General features: G+C 36.8%; 1 protein-coding gene and 1 pseudogene across 1 annotated transcript; both read right to left on the reverse strand.

The window, feature by feature from the left end:
- Window positions 1-9159: 9159 nt before the first annotated feature.
- On the reverse strand, window positions 9160-10104 carry LOC127689774 (olfactory receptor 8B3-like; annotated as a pseudogene).
- A 5031-nt stretch (window positions 10105-15135) lies between these two features.
- On the reverse strand, window positions 15136-16113 carry LOC127689775 (olfactory receptor 147-like). The gene has a single exon (XM_052189376.1). It carries the CDS (start codon window positions 16111-16113, stop codon window positions 15136-15138), a length of 978 nt encoding a protein of 325 aa, XP_052045336.1.
- Between the last annotated feature and the right edge of the window lie 9756 nt (window positions 16114-25869).

Here is a 25869-nt window from a genome sequence, read left to right on the forward strand (position 1 = left end):
TCACTCTAGAGAACCTGCATCCCCAGTGTAGATATATTAATTCTTGTCTTCCCAATTATCTTGAGTTCAGATGGGAAATCTAAGTTTATGGTTCTTCCTCTCTTGTATCCTCATGTTAATGAATTGCCCATGTTCCTGCTCTCGACTCATTAAATTCTAGTCTGAGTAATTTAGCATGTTTTAGTAAGTCACATCAGTGCTCTGCTACAAGAAATATCATACATACTATTTTAAAAAATACTTCTGAACATGGATATCACAAGCAAGGGGGACATCTCCAAAAACCTCACTACTAAAATGAGAGCTGAAGACAACTGAAGAATTCTGGTAGTGCAGCAAATATTCTTATTTAATAGAAGAAACATTGGATATCAAGCATCAGTGCTGAGCCATGAAGTCACGCAAAGATGTAACATTATATGGACAGAGAGTTTGTTTTTAATCCATTTATAATGACATATTAACATATATATCTCCACAATTAAGCAAAAAGAAGCTATGAATGTTACAGAGAGCAAGCACTTGTATGCATTGGAAAGGTTGGAGGCTAGAAAAGACAACTGGAAAATTATGCAATTGAATATTAAATAAAAATTAAAACAGATTAAAATAAATAGGTAAAACTCTTAAACAGTTTTAAGATAATAAATTAGAACACAACTGCATCATCTTCCCAGTTCCCCTTCCTTACCCCACCCAAACCCTCCCATAGTCACCAACTAATGATCGACTCCCTTTCTATTATTTTTACTGCTGATCTCACACACACACACACACACACACACACACACAACACATATATGTAAAAATATGTAAATTAATCAAGTTAAGGAAAACACCATGGTGCTTTTTGGTTGTTAAGTTTTATATCCACAATGCATTTATATATGTATATGATATGAATGTTGGTTACAGAGAGGGCCTATAAACACTGTGGTGCTGAGATCAAATGAGATGTAAAAAAATATGCAGGAAATATGCTTAATGAGTCATAGATTTTTTTTATTCGATTTATTTTTTATTTACATTTCAAATGATTTCCCCTTTCCTAGCCCCCCCCACTCCCCAAAAGTCCCTTAAGCCCCCTTCTCTCCCCCAGTCCTCCCACCCACCCCTTCCCACTTCCCCGTTCTGGTTTTGCTGAATACTGCTTCACTGAGTATTTCCAGAACAAGGGGCCAATCTTCCTTTCTTCTTGTACCTCATTTGATGTGTAGATTACGTTTTCGGTATTCCGTGTTTCTAGGTTAGTATCCACTTATTAGTGACTGCATACCATGATTCACCTTTTGAGTCTGGGTTACCTCACTTAGTATGATGCTCTCTAGCTCCATCCATTTGCCTAAGAATTTCATGAATACATTGTTTCTAATGGCTGAATAGTACTCCATTGTGTAGATATACAACATGTTTTGCATCCACTCTTCTCTTGAGGGATACCTGGGTTCTTTCCAGCATCTGGCAATTATAAATAGGGCTGCTATGAACATAGTAGAGCATGTATCCTTATTACATGGTGGGGAATCCTCTGGGGATATGCCCAGGAGTGGTATACCAGGATCTTCTGGAAGTGAGGTGCCCAGTTTTCAGAGGAACCACCAGACTGATTTCCAGAGTGGTTGTAACAATTTGCAACGCCACCAGCAGTGGAGGAGTGTTCCTCTTTCTCCACACCCTCTCCAACACCTGCTGTCTGGTGACTTTTTAATCTTAGCCATTCTGACTGGTGTAAGGTGAAATCTCAGGATTGTTTTGATTTGCATTTCCCTAATGACTAATGAAGTTGAGCATTTTTTAAGATGCTTCCCGCCATCCGAAGTTCTTCAGGTGAGAATTCTTTTTTTAACTCTGTACCCCATTTTTTAATAGGGTTGTTTGGTTTTCTGGAGTCTAACTTCTTGAGTTCTTTATATATGTTGGATATTAGCCCTCTATCTGATGTAGGATTGGTGAAGATCTTTTCCCAAATTGTTGGTTGTTGATTTGTCCTCTTGATGGTGTCCTTTGCCTTACAGAAACTCTGTAATTTTATGAGGTCCCATTTGTCAATTCTTGCTCTTAGAGCACATGCTATTGGTGTTCTGTTCAGAAACATTCTCCCTATACCAATGTCCTCAAGGGTCTTCCCCAGTTTCTTTTCTATTAGCTTCAGAGTGTCTGGCTTTATGTGGAGGTCCTTGATCCATTTGGATTTGAGCTTAGTACAAGGAGACAAGGATGGATCAATTCGCATTCTTCTGCATGCTGACCTCCAGTTGAACCAGCACCATTTGTTGAAAAGGCTATCTTTTTTCCATTGGATGTTTTCAGCCTCTTTGTCAAGGATCAAGTGGCCATAGGTGTGTGGGTTCATTTCTGGATCTTCAATCGTGTTCCGTTGATCCTCCTGCCTGTCACTGTACCAATACCATGCAGGTTTTAACACTATTGCTCTGTAGTATTGCTTGAGGTCAGGGATACTGATTTCCCCAGACTTTCTTTTGTTGCTGAGAATAGTTTTAGCTATCCTGGGTTTTTTGTTATTCCAGATGAATTTGATAATTGCTCTTTCTAACTCTGTGAAGAATTGAGTTGGGATTTTGATGGGTATTGCATTGAATCTGTAGATTACTTTTGGCAAAATGGCCATTTTAACTATATTGATTCTACCGATACATGAGCACAGGAGGTTTTCCTATTTTTTGACGTCTTCTTCCATTTCCTTCTTAAGAGTCTTGAAGTTCTTGTCATACACATCTTTCACATACTTGGTAAGAGTCACCCCAAGATACGTTATACTGCTTGTGGCTATTGTGAAGAGGGTCATTTCCCTAATTTCTTTCTCAGCCTGCTTATCCTTTGAGTATAGGAAGGCCTCTGATTTGCTTGAATTGATTTTATAAACTACCACTTTGCTGAAGTTATTTATCAGCTGTAGGAGCTCTCTAGTGGAGTTTTTTGGGTCACTTAGGTAGAGAATCATATCATCTGCAAATAATGATAGTGTGACTTCTTCCTTTCCAATTTGTATCCCTTTGACCTCCTTATGTTGTCGAATTGCCCGAGCTAGTACCACAAGTACAATATTGAAAAGAAAAGGAGAAAGGGGGCAGCCCTGTCTAGTCCCTGATTTTAGTGGGATTGCTTCAAGTTTCTCTCCATTTAGTTTGATGCTGGCTACCGGTTTGCTGTATATTGCTTTTAGTATGTTTAGGTATGGGCCTTGAATTCCTGTTCTTTCCAAGTCTTTAAGCATGAAAGGATGCTGAATTTTGTCAAATGCTTTTTCAGCATCCAATGAAATGACCATGTGGTTTTTTTCTTTGAGTTTATTTATGTAGTGGATTGCATTGATGGATTTCCATATATTGAACCAACCCTGCATTACCGGGATGAAGCCTACTTGATCATGATGGATGATCGTTTTGATGTGTTCTTGGATTCGGTTGGCAAGAATTTTATTGTGTATTTTTGCATCGATGTTCATAAGGGAAATTGGTCTGAAGTTCTCTTTCTTTGTTGGATCTTTGTGTGGTTTTGGTATCAGTGTAATTGTGGCTTCATAGAAGGAATTGGGTAGTGTTCCTTCTGTTTCTATTTTGTGGAATAATTTGAAGAGTATTGGTGTTAACTCTTCTTTGAAGGTCTGATAGAATTCTGTACTGAAACCATCTGGTCCTGTGCTTTTTTTGGTTGGAAGACTTTATTTGACTCCTTCTATTTCTTTAGGCATTATGAGACTGTTTAGATGATCTATTTGGTCCTGATTTAATTTTGGTATTTGGTATCTGTCAAGGAAATTGTCCATTTCCTCCAAATTCTCCAGTTGTGTTGAGTACAGGTTCTTGTAGTAGGATCTGATGATTTTTTGGATTTCCTCAGTTTCCGTTGTTATATCTCCCTTTTCATTTCTAAGTTTGTTAATTTGGATACTTTCTCTGTGCCCTTTGGTCAGTCTGGCTAAGGGTTTATCTATCTTGTTGATTTTCTCAAAGAACCAGCTCCTGGTTTTGTTGATTCTTTGTATGGTTCTCTTTCTTTCTACTTGATTGATTTCAGCCCTGAGTTTGATGATTTCCTTTCTTCTACTCCTCCTGGGTGAAATAGCTTGTTTTTGTTCCAGGGCTTTCAGGTGTGTCATTAAGCTGGCAAAGTATGCTCTCTCCATTTTCTTTTTGGAGGCACTCAGGGCTATGAGTTTTCCTCTTAGCACTGCTTTCATTGTGTCCCATAGATTTGTGTATGTCGTGTCTTCATTTTCATTGTGTTCTGAAAAGTCTTTAATTTCTTTCTTTATTTCTTCCTTGACCAAGGTATCATTGAGTAGAATATTGTTCAATTTCCACGTGTATGTGGGTTTTCTGTTGTTTTTGTTGCTATTGAAGACCACTTTTACTCCTTAGTGATCTGATAGGAGGCATGGGATTAGTTCGATCTTCTTATAATTGTTGAGATCTGTCTTGTGACCAATTATATGGTCGATTTTGGAGAAGGTGCCATGACGTGCTAAGAAAAAGGTATATTCTTTTGCTTTAGGATAGAATGTTCTATATATATCTGTTAAATCTAATTGGTCCAAAGCTTCAATTAGTTTCATTATGTCCCTGTTTAGATTCTGTTTTCCTGATCGGTCCATTGAGGAAAGTGCAGTGTTGAAGTCACCCACAATTATTGTGTTAGGTGCAAAGTGTGCTTTGAGCTTTAATAAAGTTTCTTTTAAGAAAGAGGGTGCCCTTGCATTTGGAGCATAGATGTTCAGGATTGAGAGTTCTTCTTGTTTTGGGTTACAAGCTTTTTGCTTTTTGCATTTTCTTTAACGGTTGAGTCCATGGTTTCTATGGAATCTTCAGCATCTGAGATTCTTTCTTCTATCTCTTGTATTCTGTTGTTGATATTTGCATCTATGTCCACTGATTTCTTCCCAAGGCTTTCTATCTCCAAAGATGTCTCCCTTTGAGTTTTCTTAGTTGTTTCTACTTCTGATTTTAGATCCTGGATGGTTTTGCTTAGCTCCTTCACTTGCTTGTTTGTGCTTTCCTGTAATTCTTTAAGAGATTTTTGTGTTTCCTCTTTCATGACCTCAGCCTGTTGACCAAAGTTCTCTTGTATTCCTTTAAGTGTTTTTTGTGTTTCCTCATTATTGGCTTTTGTATTCTCCTGGATTTCTTTCAATGATTTTGTGTTTCCCTTGCAAGGGCTTCTAACTTTTGATCCATTTTCTCCTGAATTTCTGTAAGTATGTTCTTCATGTGTTCCTGTACCAGCATTATGACCAGTGATTTTAAATCCAAATCTTGTTTTACTGGTGTGATGGGGTATCCAGGACATGCTGGTAAAGGAGAATTGGGTTCAGATGTTGCCATATTGCCTTGATTTCTGTTAGTTACGTTCCTGCATTTGCCTTTTGCCATCTAGTTCTCACTGGTGTTAGTTGGTCTTGTCAATGCTGGACTCACCAGTGCAAGCTGCGCCTTCCCAGGTGGCCTCTGGTGCACAGCTTACCTCCTGCACTGCCTGTAGACAGGGTGCTGTTGCCCAGGCTGTTCAGACCCTGAAGCAGACACCTGAAGGCTCCTGCTGGGGCCCGCTGGATTCACCAGAGCACACTGACTTCTCCCCGCTGGCCGCCCGGAAGCCCTTCTTGCCTCTTTCAGGACCTGGAGATGTGGTGTTGCCGCCCAGGCTGATCTGGATCCGGAAGCGGAGAGGTCTGAGGGCTACCACTAGAGGCCTCAGGATTGAAGCCTAAGCTCTGTGCCACAGGAATGAGCTGTGCTCTGGGCTCGAGTCATAGATTTTATACACAAGTCTTCCATTGTCTTGTGGTACTATTATGATAAATATATCCAATGCCAAATTTAAAGAGAAATAATCTTGACCTGACGTTATACAACAGCATATATGAAATATTCACATATTAAAACTTCAAACCATTTTATTAAATATAATCATTACAATTATTCAAAACAAGCCTTTCAATATTTTAAAAAAGTACAGATTTACAAAATGTGTATATTTTTATTTGGAATACTTCAGTCAACATGTATACACTTGGAAACATATATTCATAGGATATATTTCAAATTTGTGAGCCCAAACAATGCAAATAAAAGTATATTACTCAGGATAGAGAAGTTTTTCTTTTAATGTGAAGGACATTTTATTTTTTTTTTGTCTCTACAAATTTAATACAAGTGTGACACTTAATATTGACCTTTCTACTGTGAGGTACTATGCATTACAATGATGAAATAGACTGGCAGATCACTTGTCTTTTATGAATCCTTCTTCAAGGAACTCTTTCTGATATTCTTAATTAGTTTTTGGATAAAGCTTGCTCCCTGGCTATTTCCTGAACACTTTGGCTTTAGTTCATCCACCTGAGACTGAATTGAAGTTAAGAGAGAGAATAAGGATACAACTTATGTTGGACTCCACTGATTTTAAATCATATTGGCATACACAAATGAAAGATTTTAAATAGAAAATTAAGAGTCTAAAATTTGTATTATTACCTTAAAAATGCTAACTTCAAAAGCTTTTTTTTCTGCTCCAACCATAACAACAGTTCATCAAATGCTATTGTCTTTAAAGGGGGCACGACTAAGTCTCAAAAATATGACATCTTGTACCCACTTGAAATCCTACATAATACTCTCCTAGAGTTGCAAGTTTAAAGATGATCCATGCAGAAAAATTAACAATTTCAATGTAAACTGATTTGCCTCAATTGAAAAGTATGAGCTATTTTTAAAAATTATAAACCATTGTAGCTATTTATTATCCCCATTTTTTGTAATATGTAAAAATAAGTTATGAAATTTACCGAATTGAGATACTGTGGTCATTATCTTTAAGGATTGTAACATAAAAATCATAGAAGCGTATGGATTATTTGGATACAGTGGCAGCCCAGGGATCTTATTTACTGTATATAGATAGACAGAAAAATGGATCTATAGTCATATACACAAAAAGACAGTTAAATAGATATGAAATATAATTATATCAAAATCTTAATATCTGGTAACTATCAAAGTCAATATTGACTTGTACCCATGAATATCAATGCACACTGTCTTTCCAGTAAATATAAGGTAGTATCTCCATCTTTTGTTACCTGCCAATATTGGTGAGTTTGGCAACTATACAGTGTAAGAAAGGTCAGGTTGTTGAGCCTCTCAGAATGCTCAGTCAACAACTCCCACCATTCTCTGTTGGTATGTGCCTGCCCTACTACAAAGGACACGATCTTTTGTTTGCCTTGTCTTCTTCCTTAACATAGGGAATGTGACATTGGCACATTGCTTTAATTTTTTGTTTATGATGAATATACTCAGTTGTCCTCTGCATAAATTACAAAGGCACATTAACTTTAAGAGTTTCAAAGGTAACAGCTTTTACTAGCACCTTATTCGAATGGAAAATATGCATAAATAGAATATGAAGTACAGCTAGATGAAGGCACAACACAATCTTAACATTTCTACAATTCTTATTCTGTGTAACATGTTTTAACATATAATATTTTTATTTAAGAAGAATGTTAATGAAATCCATGTCTGTTTTCAAATTTTTAATTAGAAAACACACACACACACACATGCTAAATGACAGAAAATTGTTCCTCAAATGATATAGTAAATCTTCAGCAGTGTTGCCTTTTTCTATTGTTCATGTAGTTTCTTATTTTTGCACTAGTAATGTGGTTTTTTGAAAATGAAATTTCAACATCTGTCCTCTTCAGTGCATCCTCTGCTGGAAAGCTTCATACGTCCTTTCATTTCTAATGTGAGACATATGCAAGGATCTTTCAAGACCATCACATATACATCATTTTCTTCACCTGCATGCAATCTATTATAATCTTTGGTCAGAATTTTCATTCTTAGACATGACTAAAGCAGTATAAATTGCACTGTTATTACATGAAGACAAGTTTGCAATGAGTGGGCAGAAATTGGTAAGTTGTTGTAATCATATTATTTTAAATATTTAACAGAATAGCCTAATATAGCTGTCTCCTGAGAGGCTCTGCCAGTGCCTGACAAACACAGAAGTGGATGCTCACAGCCAACCAATGGACTGAACACAGGGTCCCCAATGGAGGAGCTGGAGAAAGGATGCAAGAAGCTGCATCCCCATAAGAGGAACAACAATATTAACCAACCAGTAGTTCCAGAGCTCCCAGGTACTAAACCACCAGCGAAAGAGTATACATGGAGGGACCCATGGCTGCAGCTGCATATGTAGCAGAGGATGGCCTTGACCTTGTCAGACATCAATGAGAGCAGAGCTTCTTGGTCCTGTGAATGCACCATGCAGCAGTGTAGGGGAATACCAGAAGAGGTAAGCAGGAGTGGATGGGTTGTTGAGCATGATGAAGGGGTATAGGATTGGGGTTTTTTGGGGGGGAAACAAGGAAGGGGGATAACATTTGAAATGTAAATAAAGTAAATATCTAATTAAAACAAATGAAAAAAGAAATTTATGAACGTGACAAGGACGGGAGAAGGGAGAATCTCTAGCCAATTAAACTCAAGCATTTAAATTTTCTTTTTATGAAAGAATGAAAAAGCAGACTAGCCTTCATAATTAAAACAAGGTGTTTGCTGGGTGGTGGTGGTGCATGCCTGTAATCCCAGGACTTGGGAGGCAGAGGCAGGCAGATTTCTGAGTTTGAGGCCAGCCTGGTATACAGAGTGAGTTCCAGGACAGTCAGGGCTATACACAGAAACCCTGTCTTGAAAAACCAAAAATAAATAAATAAATAAATAAATAAATAAATAAGTAAATAAATAAATAAATAAATAATTAATATAAAAAGAAAGAAAGAAAGAAAGAAAGAAAGAAAGAAAGAAAGAAAGAAAGAAAGAAAGAAAGAAAGAAAGGAAGAAAGGAAGGAAGGAAGGAAGGAAGGAAGGAAGGAAGGAAGGAAGGAAGGAAGGAAGAAAGAAAGAAAGAAAGAAAGAAAGAAAGAAAGAAAGAAAGAAAGAAAGAAAGAAAGAAAGAAAGAAAAAGAAAAACAAGGGGTTCTGCTTGATCAAAACTGAAAAAACAAAAAAGCAGCAAAAATTTGGCTAAAAAACAAGGTAATAAAAATCTTTCAATGAAATATTACCCATAAAAAGAAACTATCTCTATGCCTAAAAATAGAGTCATACACACAACATTATACAGTCAAAATTTCCTCTTCCTCAGGGCAACTTTAATGTCTTTGTTCCTCAAGCTATAGAGTAGGATTTATCATGGGAATCACATTGGTAAAAAAGACAGAAGATATTTTTCCTTAGTCCATAGACTCAACTGAGGAGGGTTTGAAATACCTGATTGCACCTGAGCCAAAGAACAGAAAAGCAGCAATGATATGTGAGCTGCAGGTGCTGAAAGAAGGTTTTGGACCTGCCCTCAGAAGACCTGATGCAGAAGATGCTGGAGAGGAAAAAAGCATAGATGACAAATAGTGTTGAAGTGGGAACAACAATATTGATGTTGCCAACAATAATAACGACAAACTCATTGACATGTGTGGTCGTACAGGAGAGCTGAAGCAAAGAAGGGATATCACAGATGTAGTAGTTGATGGTGTTGGCATCACAGAAGGTCAATCTAAGCATGCAAGCAGTGTGAGCTGCAGACTCAGAAAATGCAATCAAGTAGGATCCAAGCATTAGGTTCAAACGTAATTTAGAGGACATGACGAGACTGTACAACAGTGGTTTACAGATGGCCACATAGCAATCATAGGCCATTGAAGTCAACACATTAACACTCAGAAACAACAACAACAACAACAACAAAAAAAAAGCAAACAAGAAAAATAGAGTCAGATCATACACTTCATGTAAGAAAATGTGTTCTTTCTTATTATAAAGTTCATCAGCATTTGGAGCGTGAACACAGAAGAGTGACAAAGGTCTACAACGGACAAGTTAAAGAGGAAAAAGTACAGAGGGGTATGAAGGTAAATTTCAGCATACTGAGAATTATCAAAGATAGATTTCCCAAAGCAGTGACCATGTATATTGCTAAAAACACAAAGTACATGGGCATTTGTAGATAAGGCTGGTCTGTTAATCCTACCAAAACAAATTCAGTTACCAAAGAGACATTTACTGAGACCATTCTTTGCTAAGAGAATCTGTCAACACAGAAAATAGAGCTATATTAGAAGATAATCCACACTATGTACTCAATCCTTCACTCTTGTGAAGTGTATGTTGTCAATGCTTCTTCTAGTCATGACTGTATACAGAACCAGCTGGTGCAGGTTCAAATAAATTATCTTAAGTCTCATATCAAATTGTACAAATTCTAATGTTATTTATAAAATATCACAAAATAGAAGAGAAGAATTCTTTATAAAGATTCAGTCTTCTACCTCAAAAAATAGGAAAACCGCCCATGCTCATGGATCGGTAGAAACAATATAGTTAAAATGGCCATTTTGCCTAAAGCACTATACAGATTCAATGCAATACCCATCAAAATCCCAACTCAATTCTTCACAGAGTTAGAAAGAGCAATTATCAAATTCATCTGGAACAACAAAAAACCCAGGATAGCTAAAACTATTCTCAGCAACAAAAGAAAATCTGGGGGAATCAGTATCCCTGACCTCAAGCAATACTACAGAGCAATAGTGTTAAAAACTGCATGGTATTGGTACAGTGACAGGCAGGAGGATCAATGGAACAGGATTGAAGATCCAGAAATGAACCCACACACCTATGGCCACTTGATCCTCGACAAAGTGGCTGAAAACATCCAATGGAAAAAAGATAGCCTTTTCAACAAATGGTGCTGGTTCAATTGGAGGTCAGCATGCAGAAGAATGCGAATTGATCCATCCTTGTCTCCTTGTACTAAGCTCAAATCCAAATGGATCAAGGACCTCCACATAAAGCCAGACACTCTGAAGCTAATAGAAAAGAAACTGGGGAAGACCCTTGAGGACATCAGTACAGGGAGAAAGTTTCTGAACAGAACACCAATAGCGTATGCTCTAAGAGCAAGAATTGACAAATGGGACCTCATAAAATTACAAAGTTTCTGTAAGGCAAAGGACACCATCAAGAGGACAAATCGGCAACCAACACATTGGGAAAAGATCTTCACCAATCCTACATCAGATAGAGGGCTAATATCCAATATATATAAAGAACTCAAGAAGTTAGACTCCAGAAAACCAAACAACCCTATTAAAAATGGGGTACAGAGTTAAACAAAGAATTCTCACCTGAAGAACTTCGGATGGCGGAGAAGCATCTTAAAAAATGCTCAACTTAATTAGTCATTAGGGAAATGCAGATCAAAACAACCCTAAGATTTCATCTTACACCAGTCAGAATGGCTAAGATTAAAAAGTCACCAGACAGCAGGTGTTGGAGAGGGTGTGGAGAAAGAGGAACACTCCTCCACTGCTGGTGGGGTTGCAAATTGGTACAACCACTCTGGAAATCAGTCTCGTGGTTCCTCCGAAAACTGGGCACCTCACTTCCAGAAGATCCTGCTATACCACTCCTGGGCATATACCCAGAAGACTCCCCACCATGTAATAAGGATACATGCTCTACTATGTTCATAGCAGCCCTATTTATAATTGCCAGATGCTGGAAAGAACCCAGGTATCCCTCAACAGAAGAGTGGATGCAAAAAATGTGGTATATCTACACAATGGAGTACTATTCAGCCATTAGAAACAATGAATTCATGAAATTCTTAGGCAAATGGATGGAGCTAGAGAATATCATACTAAGTGAGGTAACCCAGACTCAAAAGGTGAATCATGGTATGCACTCACTAATAAGTGGATATTAACCTAGAAAACTGGAATACCCAAAACATAATCCACACATCAAATGGGGTACAAGAAGAAAGGAGGAGTGGCCCCTGGTTCTGGAAAGACTCAGTGAAACAGTATTCGGCAAAACCAGAACGGGGAAGTGGGAAGGGGTGGGTGGGAGTACAGGGGAAGAGAAGGGGGCTTACGGGACTTTCGGGGAGTGGGGGGGCTAGAAAAGGGAAATCATTTGAAATGTAAATAAATTATATCGAATAAAAAAAAAACAATTCAGTCTTCTCTCACCTCCAGTCTCCCTCCACTAGAGCCCTCAACACAACAATAAAACTAGGAAGCAGATACCTGGAAGGGATACTGTTGATTGCTACTGCACATTCACATTTGATGTAGTAAGAATGAAAACCATATCCTTAATCTGAAATTAAAAGGACATGGAAAGAATGTCTCCTGCCACCATATAACAGAGTGCAACTCCAGTTGGAACCTTCACCTCTTAAAATGCATTGATCCCACTGTAGGCTCTCTTTTGAAGAATATTTTACTTGTGTCTCATTTTGCACAAAAAAGTAAATAAGTTCACTGAATTCCCTCATACATTAATAAATACTTTGGACTGGTAAACTGGCAGGTAGAGAGTACCTCAGAGAAGTTGGTGGAGAGAAAATTCTAATCACAATATGTTTAATAAAAAATATTTTCAAGAAAATAAAAATAAAACATTAAAAATAAAAATAAAAGCAAATATTCATTTAAAAAGGAGAAAAAAGCATAGAGAGAAAGACACAGAGAGAAACAGAAAGAGACAGAGAGAAACAGAAAGAGACAGAGAGAAACAGAAAGAGAAGGACAGAGAGACAGAGAGAGAGAAAGAGAGAAACAGAAAGAGAGAGAGAAAAAGAGAGAGAGCTATAGGTGTACCGGTAATTCAGAAAAATCATAATTTTCAGCCTAAACACTTGAGGTCTTACTTTCCCATTTATCCATGTTTGTTTGTATAAATATTTCAGATTCAAAGACTCAGATCCATCAATTTAAGGAAGGTATAAACAAGACAGTTTTTCTGGACAATTTCTGAATTATACAGCATTATTTGTGATTAAGGCTTCAAGTCTTTCCTGGAAAAAGAGAAAAGGCGCCTTTAACTGTGAGATGTGTGTCCTTCTAAGTAGGGTTCAGACATTATCTAGGCTTTTCTTCAGAGGATAACATTTAAATTGGAGAAGGAGCTGAGGAAATTCTATTGTTTCCTGATATTGATACTTATTTCCTGAGGGACCCACAATTGCACTTATACTTTCCATTCACTCTAGAGAACATCCATCCCCAGTGTAGATAAATAGTCTCTTGCTTCCTTAATTATCCTGAGCTCAGAAAGGAACTCTGAGTTTATGGTACTTCCTTTCTTGTTTCCTCGTGTTAAGTGGATTGCCCAAGGTCTTGCCCCAGACTAATTGAATTCCCTGTAAATTTTAGCATCTTTCAGAAAGTCACCATCAGTGCTCTGCTACCAGAATTATCATAGATGTTTAACAAAATATTTCTAAACAAGGTTGACAAAAGGAAGGGGCAGTGCAACAAATATTGTTTTTTATCCAAGAAACATTGGTTATCAAACATCAGTGGTCAGCCATAAACTCAGGCAAAGATCCAACATTATATGGACAGAGATTTGTGTTATCTTGTTAGGAATATATATATCAATATATATGTAATGATAATTAAGCAAATAGAAGCCTTGTATCTTAGAGAGAGCATGGTCATGTGCATTGGAAAGGTAGAAGACATGAAAGGACAATTGGAAAATTATTTAATTATATTTTTATTAAAAATAAAAAAATTAAAATAAATGAGTAAAAACTCTAAATAGTTTTGAGAAAATGTAAGAGAACACAACTGGATCATCCTCCCAATTCACCTTTATTACCCCAAGCTCTTCCATAGTCACCAACTACCCCTTGTCCTCCTTCTCTTATTCTTATTCCTGCATGCACACATACACAGAATTCACTGTTTCTAAACATAATTTTACCATCTCCACAATTTTTCATTTTGTGTAATATGTAGTATTTAAGAATAATGTTAATGAGATCCTTTTCTATTTTCCCCATTTTTATTTAGAACATGCATACATTTTTTGTCAAATTATGGAATATAGTTCTTCAAATGAAACAGTAAATCTAAAACTAGGGTTTAATTTTATTATTATTCATATACTTGTTTTTTACTGTGCACTAATAAATGTTTTTGAAAATGTGATTTTAAACATCTGTCTTCTTCTGTACATCCTCCATTGGAAAGCATATTTCCTCTAATTGCTAATGTGACAAATATATTAGGCTCAATATATAATTTTTCAACTGCATGCAATGTATTATATTTCTGTTGGTCAGAATTTTCATTCTAGATATAATTAAACCAGCAAAAACTATACTCTTATCATGTCTTTTCTGTATCTGAAGGACGGCAGTCAGTGAGGAATTAAAAATATTGAAAATACTGAATAATAATGATACTAAGTATTGGGAAGACCTCCCAGGAGCTCATCATTCCTAAGCAGACTATAGATTTAATGAAGCTTTCATCTAAGTTTTAATCCAATTCTCTACAAAAATGTAAAACCCATGAACACCATTCCCATATACATACGTATATTAAGTAATTTAAATAAATGTTGGTTAGTGTTTTGGGTAGAAATTATAACTATTCATAAAATGACCTTAAATGAACTTTGGGAGATTTGTCTAATTTACATAAAGAGGTCATTTTTATAAAATAAAAGTACAAAATCTGAAGTGTTAAACATGGTCTTGTGCTGGAATGGTAATCATTCCTTTTAGATATGACTTGTTATATATTAAAAACATAAGTGCACCTGTGTCATAAATATTTGAATTTGACCTGAGGAAAAAAAAGGATCTACATTTCAGAAAACTGCTCAATACAGTTGCCTCCTTTGATGGTGGGCTGAATTTATTCTATAAGAGTTTGTAGTCTATATCCAAAGATAAATTATATATTATATTTTATTGTTAGTTATACTAGAAAATGTTTGTTGTTATTCAAACAAGATACAACTATTTTTATGGGCATAACTTTAACTAATATGTACCTGCAATCCTTAAAATAGAGATTGGAAAATTATAGAAAGTCTAGAGTAATGATATGGCACAGCCTTTGTGTTATACATAATTGTTATAATACAAATATGTAAGAATATCGATAGCAACTTTTAACATAAAAGTAATGCATATTAAAGCCACATGGGTATGAACAAAATATATTCATAGAAACAGCAGTAAAGCTGAAGAATCTTTAAACTTAAATTTTAGTTCTTTATATTATTTGATTTCTACTCAGGGTACGAATCTGCTGTGGACTTTCATTGTAACTTTCTTCAGTGCTATTTTGACATCCTTGTTTCTCAAACTATAGATCAAAGGGTTGAGCATGGGAACCACATTAGTATAGAAAACAGAAGAAACTTTTCCCTGGTCCATAGATCCAGAATGATTAAGATACATGAATGCACCTGACCCAAAAAACAAAGAAATAGCCATGATGTGAGAGCTACAGGTGCTGAAAGCTTTTGATCTTCCTTGTGTGGATTTGATGTTTAGAATGTTGGCAAGGATGAAAACATAGGAAACGAGGATGGTACAGCTGGGGACTGTGATGTTAACACCCACAACTATGAGAACCACAACTTCGTTGACGTAGGTGCTGGTGCAGGAAAGTTGGAGGAGGGGCAGAATGTCACACAAATAAAAGTTGATGACATTGGCATTGCAGAAGGTCAGTCGGAGCATGCAGCCTGTGTGGGCAGAGGCTCCAGCAAATGCCATACCATAAGAAGCAAATGATAACATAGAACAGACCTGAGGGGACATGGTGACCTTATACAGCAGTGGATTACAGATGGCCACATAGCGATCATAGGCCATTGAGGTCAACATGTAGCATTCAGAGATGACAAAAAAGAGAAAGAGAAACAGCTGAGTCATGCACCCCTCATAGGAGATGGAATTCTTCTCAGAGACAAAGTTCATTAGCATTTTGGGACTGGACACAGAAGAGTAGCAAAGATCAATGAAGGAGAGGTTGAAGAGGAAATAGTACATAGGGGTGTGCAGGTGTGGATTGAGGCCAATCAGGGTGATCAAGCCAAAGTTTCCTACAACTGTGACGATGTAGATCAGTAGAAACAGGTAAAAGAGAGGCAGCAGGAGCTCTGGACGATCTGTCAAACCAGCAAGAACAAACTCAGTCACAAAGGAGCCATTTCCAGCCAGCATGCTTATTATTGAAGATCTGGGTAGACAAAAATATTTCATCAGCAGATGTCTTTGTCTTCTGTTTCCAAGATGTTGTTCGTGACAGAGGGGCAAAGAAAATTTAAACTCTCCTTTGTTTCATGGCATTGAAACTTACTGCAACAACACACCTACCTTTAGATCAATATCGCTTCTATCTATGTGATATCTATGCGATTTTTAATGGAAAATAAAGAGACAGAATGACCAAGTTAAGCCCTCTGGCAAACTTCTTCAGGCTATCTTCCAAAGTTTCTAGTTATCTAACATTTCACTTCCTGATTCCTACCCCTGCTTAAGTTATTTACTAAACACCTCAGTTCTATCATAAAAGCCAGAAGAAAAGCATTCATGTAGAAGGGCCGTCCTCTTGTTCTGATTCCCTGAAGGACCAGTCTGTTGGGTTCTAGATGTACTGCTTCAAACTGCTAAGGTATCAGTCATTGGTAATAACTTTGGGGAATATCTGTAACCTCAGATTCACATGTAACCACATGATCTTCTTTTCCACACATTCCCTTAAAACTGTAGTCTAAATTAAAGAGTTAATTCAGAGCCATAAATATGCTTTCAAAGATGTATAAGAGAAAGAAAGGTAAGTGAACATGTCAGGACTGGTTATAGTGTTTATAAATAAATTCATAAATATTATTTTCAACATCTATTCTTATGTAATCTTTCTGTATTTATAGCACACACCAGCGTTTCATGAAAGAGATAATCTCTCCTTTCTGGATGCTGCTATATTGTTGATGTGTCTTCTGGAGCTGCTATACTTGTAATGCTCCCAGAATGAGGATGAACCAAGATAAAAAATGAAAAAATAAGGAAGTACAGTAAAGGCCCTCCTGCAATTTTGACTTATTAAATATCATAGCTGCCATTTCTAATATACATGGATAAATACAGAAGATTGAGACCAGAGAAACTTGCATTTTTTTCTGCTTAATCAACTCAGTGCTGATTCTTCTCGAGACTCACCTTTGCTAATCTTGAAGAACTAATTTTTTGATATGTTAGAGCTAAACCAATGCAACTAAAGAGTCTTGTTTCCTTAATTTGTCAAAGACCTTGCAAACAGGATGTTCCAGGAATCACTACCACAGTAGCTCAAATTTATAGTTAAGAATTTACCAAATGTATCTGAAGGAAAGCAATATACCCAACCTCAGAGCCACCATGTCCTCCAGCACACTGCAATTTTTTGAGGCTTTTTAATCTTTCTGATCTCATTAACTATCCAGAATGCATCTCCCTTCTGACTACCTCTTAGGTAATCAAGTAGAAAGAGAAGAAATAATGATTTGTGCTTATATCCCAATTCATGATAATGGATGTGAACTTCTCACCGGGGATTAAACAGGCCCCAGAGTATGTAAGAATGGAGTCTCCAAAGTCATTCATAAATTTGTACCTAGACTTGTTGACATTAATATTGATTAATTATTATTTGTGTGTATTACTTTATTAAATGAAGTATTATTAGATTATTTTTTATAAAATTTTAATATTTTGAACATCATTAAGTGTTCAATAACAAATTTTGTTTATTTTCTAGGGACAAAAGCTTTCATTCATATATTTTTAATAACAAATGTTACCTATACAGAGTAGTTGGTTTTATATGACATTTTCACATATAAATAGCATATACTCTCATCATACTCATCTTTTTGGTTTTACTTTCTTACCTCCCATCCTATTTTCCTCTTCTGCATAACTAGTAGTTCTCTTTAATGTACCCTCTTGCCATACTCTACATCTGAACAGAAATATCTGATACTTCTTCTTGTGAGAAAGGCTTATTTCACTTAATATATGAAACTTCAGTTCAATCCATTTTCTTACGAAGGACATTTTATTCTAATTTATAACTGAATAAAACCTTGTGTTGTACATATACCTCAATTAGGCTGGCCTCAAATTCATTATTTATTGCAAGTTAGTTTTGAACTCACAGTCCTCCCACATCATTCTTATTCCTTTTCTTTTATTAGAAATTTTCTTCACTTACATTTCAAGTTTTATCATTTGGAACATCCCAACTCCATGCTGCCTCCCCCTTTTTCTATGTGGGTGCTCTGACCCATACCTGCCTCCTGGCCCTGGCATTCTCCTACACCCTGGCATCGAGCCTTCCTAGATCAAGGGTCTCTCCTCCAGTTGATGCTAGACAAGACCATCCTCTGGAACATATGAGGCAGAAGCCAAAGGTCCCTCCATGTGCACTTTTTGGTTGGTGGTTTAGTCCTTGGGAGCTCTGGAGGGTATGGTTGGTTGATACTGTTGCTCTTCCCATGGGGTTGCAACCCCCTTCAGCTCCTTCAGTCTTTTTTTCCAGTTCCACCATAGGGGGACCCCTTGCTCAGGCCAATGGTTGGCTATGAGCATTTGCCTCTGTATTTGTCAGGCTCTGGCAGAGCCTCTCAGAAGACAGCTAAATCGGGCTCCTGTCAGCAAGTACTTCTTTGTCACTACTTTGTTTCAAACCCAATTCCCCAGTAAAAATTTCTCAACTCAATCAACAACAAAACAAGCTATAAGCCTAGAATGGGCAGATCTCTCACTATACTATTATATTTACATCTATATTATCCCATATAACTTGTGGTTTCTCCAGGCCATGAAGCCATAGAGGTTTCTCTAGGTAGCCTCTCCTTCAATCCCTCATAGCTCCTCCCCATCCTCTTGATCCTCTGTAGCTCCTCCCATAAACTCTAAGCTCCTCCCCCTTTCTCCTGCCCAGGCATTGGCTCAAGACTTTATTTGAAAAGTTAAGATGGGGAGAAGGTTCACAAGGCAACTCCTCATCTGCAACCCCTCTGAGGAGTGGAATTAGCATCAAAATACAAACTCAGGGATATCAACAACACTTCTTGGCATCTGCAATAGTCTGGGTTTGGACTGTATATGGGATGGATCTCTAGGTGGAGCAGTCTCTGGATGAACTTTCCTTCAACTTTACTCCATACGTTGTCTCTGAATTTCCTTGGGCATTAGGTTTCACCTTCTAAGAAGAAATATTCAATCCACACTTTTTTCTTCATTCTTCTTGAGTTTCATGTGGTCTGTGAATTGTATCTTGCGTATTCTGAACTTTTGGGCTAATATCCGCTTATCAGTGAGTGTATACTATGTTTTTTCTTTTGTTACTGGTTTACCTCACTCAGGATGATATTTTCTAGTTCCACCATTTGCCTAAGAATTTCATGAAGCCACTGTTTTTCATAACTGATAGTACTCCAGTGTATAAATGTACCACATTTTCTGATTGCATTCCTTTGTTGAAGGACATCTGGTTTTTTTCCAGCTTCTGGCTATTATAAATAAGGCTGCTATGAACATAGTGGAGCAGGTTTCCTTATTATATTTTGGACAATCTTTTCGGTATATACTCAGAAGTGGTATAGCTGGGTCCCCAAGTAATACTATGTCCAATTTTCTGAGGAACCACCAGACTGATTCCCAGAGTGGTATTACCAGCTTGTGATCCCACCAACAATGAAAGAGTGTTCCTCTTTCTCCACATCCTCTCCAGCATTTGCTGTGCCCTGAGTTTTTGATCTTAGCCATTCTGACTGGTGTGAGGTGGAATCTCAGGGTTGTTTTGATTATTATTTCCCTGATGATTAAGGATGTGGAACATTTCTGTAGGTGCCTCTCTGTCATTCAATATTTCTCAATTGACAATTCTTTGTTTACCTCTGTACCCCATTTTATATAGGTTTATTTCATTCTCTGGAGTCTATCTTCTCGAGTTCTTTGTATACATTGGATATCATCACTCTATTGGATATAGAATTGGTAAAGATCTTTTCCCAAGCTGTTAGTTTCTATTCTGTCCTATTAAAACCTTACCAAAGCTTTGCAATTTCATGAGGTTCCATTTGTATATTGTTGACCTTAGAGCATAAGCCATTGCTGTTCTATTTGGGGAATTTTTATCTGTGCCCATTTGTCCCAGATATCTTGTTCTATGTGGAGGTCCTTGATCCACTTGGCCTTGTTCTTTGAACAAGGATGAATTTGTATTCTTCTACCTGTTGACTCCCAGTTGAACCAGCACCATTTGTTGAAAATGTTGTCTGGTTTCCTCTGTTAAAGCTCCTTTGTCAAAGAGAAAGAGATCATAGGTGTGTGGATTCATTTCTGGGTCTTCAGTTCTATTCCATTGATTTACCTGTCAGTCATTGTACCAATACCATATAGTTTTTATCATTATTGCTCAGCAATGTACCTTGAGTTCTGAGGTAGTGATTTCCCCCAGAAGTTCCTTTATTGTTTGGAATAGTTTTTGCTTTCCTGTGTTTTTTGTTATTCCAAATGAATTTGAAAATTTCTCTTTCTAATTCTATGAAAAATTGAGTTGGAATTTTGATGGAATTGCTTTGAATCTGTAGATTTGCTTTTAGAAATATGCCCATTTTTATTCCAGGGATGCAGGGCTGGTTTAATATATGGAAATTCATCAATGTAATCCACTATATAAACAAACTCAAAAAACAAAACAAAAAACAAAATAAAGCAAAAAACCACATGATTATTTTATTAGATACTGAAAAAGCATTTGAGAAAATCCAAAACCCCTTCATAGTATAAGCCTTGGAAAGATCAGGAATTCAAGGACCATACCTAAACATAGTAAAAGCAATATACATCACACCAGTAGTCAACACCAAGCTAAATGGAGAGAAACTTGAAGCAATCCTATTAAAATGAGGGACAAGACAAGGTGGCACAGTCTGTCCCTACTTATTCAATATAGTACTCAATTCATACTCAGAGCAATTCAACAAACAAAGGAGGTCAACAGGATACAAAATTGCAAAGAAAGAAATCAAAATATCACTATGATAGTATACTTAAGAGACTCCAAAAATTTTACCAAAGAACTCTTATAATAAACTCTAACTGCCTGTGGCTAAGGGAACCAAGGTTACCTGGAAGGAAAGCTGGGGATGAAATAGAATGGGTTTGCAAGAGAAATAATGAGCCAAGACAAAGGGTTTTCTGATCAAGGCTAGAAGTTGAATGGAGGGAGGCTCCAAATATACAGATGGGAGATGGGGGAGAGACCCTTCCTCCAAAGGCTGGAAACTTGTCTGCAAAACTGGTTCAGTTGCTCAGCAGGTGTTAGCTACACTGCTCACCAGGTTGCCTGCTTAATTCCCCAAATTGTAGATATGGAAGAACAATAGACTTCACCTTAGTTCTAGAGCTCCACCCTAGGTTGGGGAGATTGGGACTAGCACTGAGGTCTGGAATTCCAGCTCAGAAGGCTGAGAGGGGAGGGCACAATAAACAACTTCAGCAAAATGGCTAGATATAAAATTAACTCAAACATATCAGTAGCCTTCCTCTACTCAAAAGATAAACAGGCTGAGAAAGAAATTAGGGAAATGACACGCTTCACAATAGTCAAAAATAATATAAAAAACCTTAGTCTGACTCTAACCAAGCAAGTGAAAGATCTGTATGACAAGAACTTCAAGTCTCTGAAGAAAAAAATCGAAGAAGATCTCAGAAGATGGAAAGATCTCCCATTCTCGTGGATTGGTTGGATTAATATAGTGAAAATGGCCATCTTGCTACATCTTTAAAGTACTGAAGTGACAAGCATTTACCATCAGACCCTACTCACTCCATTTTCTTGATTGATATTGACATGTACACTGATTAAGAGTCATCTCTCAATCAAAAATGACTTTATGAATGATGTCTCAGTGTAAATCTATATCTTACAAATCCTGACATTGACACTGTAAAACACAGTCTTGGGGTATTTCTGGCTCATTTGAAAATTCAAGTTTTTACATCATTAGAAGTCTTCCTATATTTGTTTTTATTATAACTGCACTAATTCACATTTCCAAAAAGAGAGTAATATTGTTCCTTTTTGCACAGATACTTACCAATGTTATGTTTCTTTTTTGAGGATAATGGCTTTGGTTACAATAAAATGGCCTCTTGGAGTAGTTTTACATTTCCTCATGGCTGAAAACACTATTTTCTCATAATTTTATTGACTATTAGTGTGTCAACTTTTGAAAATTTAAGTTCATGTTGTTTGCTCATCTGATAACTGGATATTTTTTCAGTTGGTTAATGATATTTATTGATTTGTTTATTATTTTATTTATTTACATTCCAAATATTGTCCCCCTTCTAGGTCTCAAAATTGCAAACTCCCATCTCATTCCTGTACTGTTTGCCTCTAAGAGGGTTCCCCCCTCTTCCTCCTCACCCCTCTAGCATCCCTGCACTGTGGCAACAAGGCTCCATAGGAACAAAGGCCACCCTTCCCATTGATGCCAGATAATGTAATCCTCTGAAGCATATGTACCTGGAGCCTTGGATCTGTCCATGTGTACTTCTTAGTTAGTGGCTTAGTCCCTGGGAGCTGTGGTTAGTTGATACTATTGTTCTTCCTTTGGGATTTCAATTCCTTTCCCCTAACTCTTCAGTTGGGGTCCCAGATGGTTGGCTGTGAGTATCTGCATCTATTTTAAGTCAGATGCTGGCAGAGCCTCTCAGAGGACAGAAATACTAGGCTCTTAGACAAGAGTAGTTTTTGGCCTCAGCAATAGTGTAGGCATTTAGTATATGCAAATGGGATCAGTCCCAAGGAACTAAACCATCAACCAAGGGGTACAAATGGTTCCAGGCAAAAGTCATTGTTTTTAATAGCTTAATGCTAATCCATTGTGGAAATAGACCCTATTTTCTTTATCTATTTTTTTCATTTGAGGGACATTTGGGTTGTTTCCAGCTTCTGGCTATTATGAATAAGGCTGCTATGAACGTAGTGAAGCACATGTCCTTGTTATATGTTGCTATCTTTATGCCAAGTAGTGATATAGCTGAATTTTCAGGTAGAAGTATTTTTTAATTTTCTGAGGAAGCCCCAGATTGTTTTGAAGAGTGGTTTTAACAGATTACAATCCCACTAGCAATGGAAGAGTTGTTCCTCTTTCTCCACATCCTCAACAGCATCTGTTTTTGTCTAAGTTTTTGATCTTAGCAATTGTGATTGGTTTAAGGTGTAATCTCATGGTCCTTTAGATTTGCATTTCTCTGATGAGTAAAGATGTTGAATATTTCTTTAGGTGCTCCTCAGCCATTCAAGAGTCCTCAGATAAGAATTCTTTATTACTGTACCCTATTTTTAAAAGGGTTATTTGGTTGTCTGGAGTCTAACTTCTTGAATTCTTTGCATATTTTGGACATTAGCCCTCTATTGGATATAGGATTGGTAAGGATTTTTCCAATCTGTAGAGTGCCTATTTGTCCTGTTGACACTTTTCTTTGCCTTAAAGAAGTTTCTCAATTTTATAAGGTTCATTTATTCAAATGTTTATCTTAGAGCCTGGTGTTCACTTCAAGAAATTTTCCCCTGTACCAATGTGTTTCAGTCTATTTCCCACTTACTCATCTATTAGATTTAGTGTATCTGGATTTATTTGGTAGTTCTTGATCCACATGGACTTGACCCTGGTACAAGGATACAAAAACAGATTAATTTGCCTTCTTCTACATGGAGACTGCCAGTTGAATCATGACCATTTGTTGAAAATGATTTTTTTTTAACCACTGGATGGTTTTGGCTTTTTTGTCAAAGATTAGGTAACTATAGATATTGGGTTTATTTCTGGGTCTTCAATTCTATTCCATGGATGTACCTGTCTGTCTTTGTAGCAATACCATGTGATTTTTATTACTGTTGCGCTGTAATACAGCTTGAAGTCAGGGATGGTGATTACCATAGAAGTTCTTTTATTGTTGAGAATTGTTTCACTATCATGGGTTTTAGTTATTCCAATTTGAGACTTTCTCTTTCTATTTCTGTGACAAACTGAGTTGGAATTGCCCTTCTGCCAGCTTCAGCAGAGTAATCAGACCTTAATTGTTTACCATAGTCAGTCCACCACCAACCTAGTCCACATAGGGTAGAGTCTTCTGAGCCTTGCACCTGCAATTTCCTACAGAAGCAGACTTGCCACTAAGATTGTTTTGCAACAGAACCCAGCTGAAACAAAGGATGGGTCTTTGGGTTTATCCCCATATATACATAAAGCAAAAAATTAAACTTTGAGCTTTGATGAGAACCTTGGTCTTGGCCCCATATTTCTCTCATCTGCTCATCCTATTTCATCCCTAGCCCGGCTTTCAGGTGTGTACCCAGTTCTTCATGTCTACTGGACTGCTCCTGATAGGGATTGCATTGAATCTGTAGATTGCTTTTGGTAAGAAGTTTATTTATTTATTTTTTTACTGTGTTAATTTCGCTGTTCCAGGAGCATAGCAGATCTTTTCATCTTCTGAAATCTGCTTTCTTTCTTCAGAGAGTTGAAGTTCTTGTTATACAAATCTTTTATCTGCTTGGTCAGAGTTAGACCAAGGTATTTATAATATTTATGACTACTGGGGAGGGCATCATTTCCCTATTTTCTTTCTCAGCCTATTTGTTCTTTGTATAGAGGAAGACTACTGATTTGCTTGAGTTAATTTTATATCCAGCCACTTTGCTGAAGGTGTTTATCAGATATAGGTGTTCTTTGGTAAAATGTTTGGGGTCACTTATGTATATTAACATAGCACGTGCAAATAGTGATATTTTGACTTTGTCCTTTCCAATTTGTATCCCTTTGATCTGCTTTTGTTGTCTAATTCCTGTAGCTAGAACCTTGAGTACTATATTGATTAAATAGTGAGAGAGTAGGCAACTTTGTCTTTTCCTTGATTTTAGTGGGATTGCTTCAAGTTTCTCTCCATTTAGTTTGCTGTTGGCTGTTGCTTTGCTATATACTATTTTACCTATATTATGTATACGTATGTGCCTTGAATTCCCTTTCATTCCAAAGCTTTTAACATGAAGGGGTTTTGTATTTGGTCAAAGGCTTTTCCAACTTCTGACCATGCATTTTCTTGTTTGAGTTGGTTTATAAAGTGGATTACTTTGATGGATTTCCTTATACTGAACCATCATTGCATTCCTGGGATGAAGCCTATTTGATCATGGTGAATGATCATTTTGATGTATTTTTGGATTTGCTATGTGAGAATCTTATTGAGCATTTTTATATCAATATCCATAAGGGAAATTGGTCTGAGTTCTCATTGTTGGGTCTTTTTGTAGTTTAGGTATCAGCATAATTCTGGCTTTATAGAATGAATTAAGCAGTCTTCCTCCTTTCTCTATTTTGTGGAATAGTTTGATAAGGTTTGGTCTTAGGTCTTCTTTGAATGTCTAATAGAATTCTTCCCTAAAATCATCTGGTCCTGGGCTTTTTCTGGTTGGGAGACATTTAATGACTGCTTCTATTTCTTTGGGGATTATGAGACTATTTAGATTGTTGATATGATCCAGATTTAACTTTGGTACATGGTATCTATCTAGAAAATCATCTTTTTCACCTAGATATGGCAGTTTTGTTGACTGTGGGTTTTTGTAGTAGGATCTGGGCTTTTTTGTTTGTTTGTTTGGGGGGATTTTTTGTTTGTTTGTTTTTAAATTTCCACAATTTCTGTTGTTATGTCGCTCTTTTCATTTCTGATTTTGTTAATTTCGATACTGACTCCAGGCCCTCTAGTTTGTTTGGGTATCTATCCTGTTGATTTTCTAAAAGAACCAGTTCCTAGTTTTATTGATCTTAAAATGACAAACTTTTCACTTTAGAGTTTTTTTAACTAATTAAGTTTATTTTAATGTTTTTTTTTTTGGTGGGGGGCGGTTATTGCAAAAAGGATTTCTCTTAAATAGAGTTTCTGTTGTGATGA

Source organism: Apodemus sylvaticus, chromosome 7, assembly GCF_947179515.1.
Source record: "Apodemus sylvaticus chromosome 7, mApoSyl1.1, whole genome shotgun sequence".
Lineage (NCBI taxonomy): Eukaryota > Metazoa > Chordata > Mammalia > Rodentia > Muridae > Apodemus > Apodemus sylvaticus.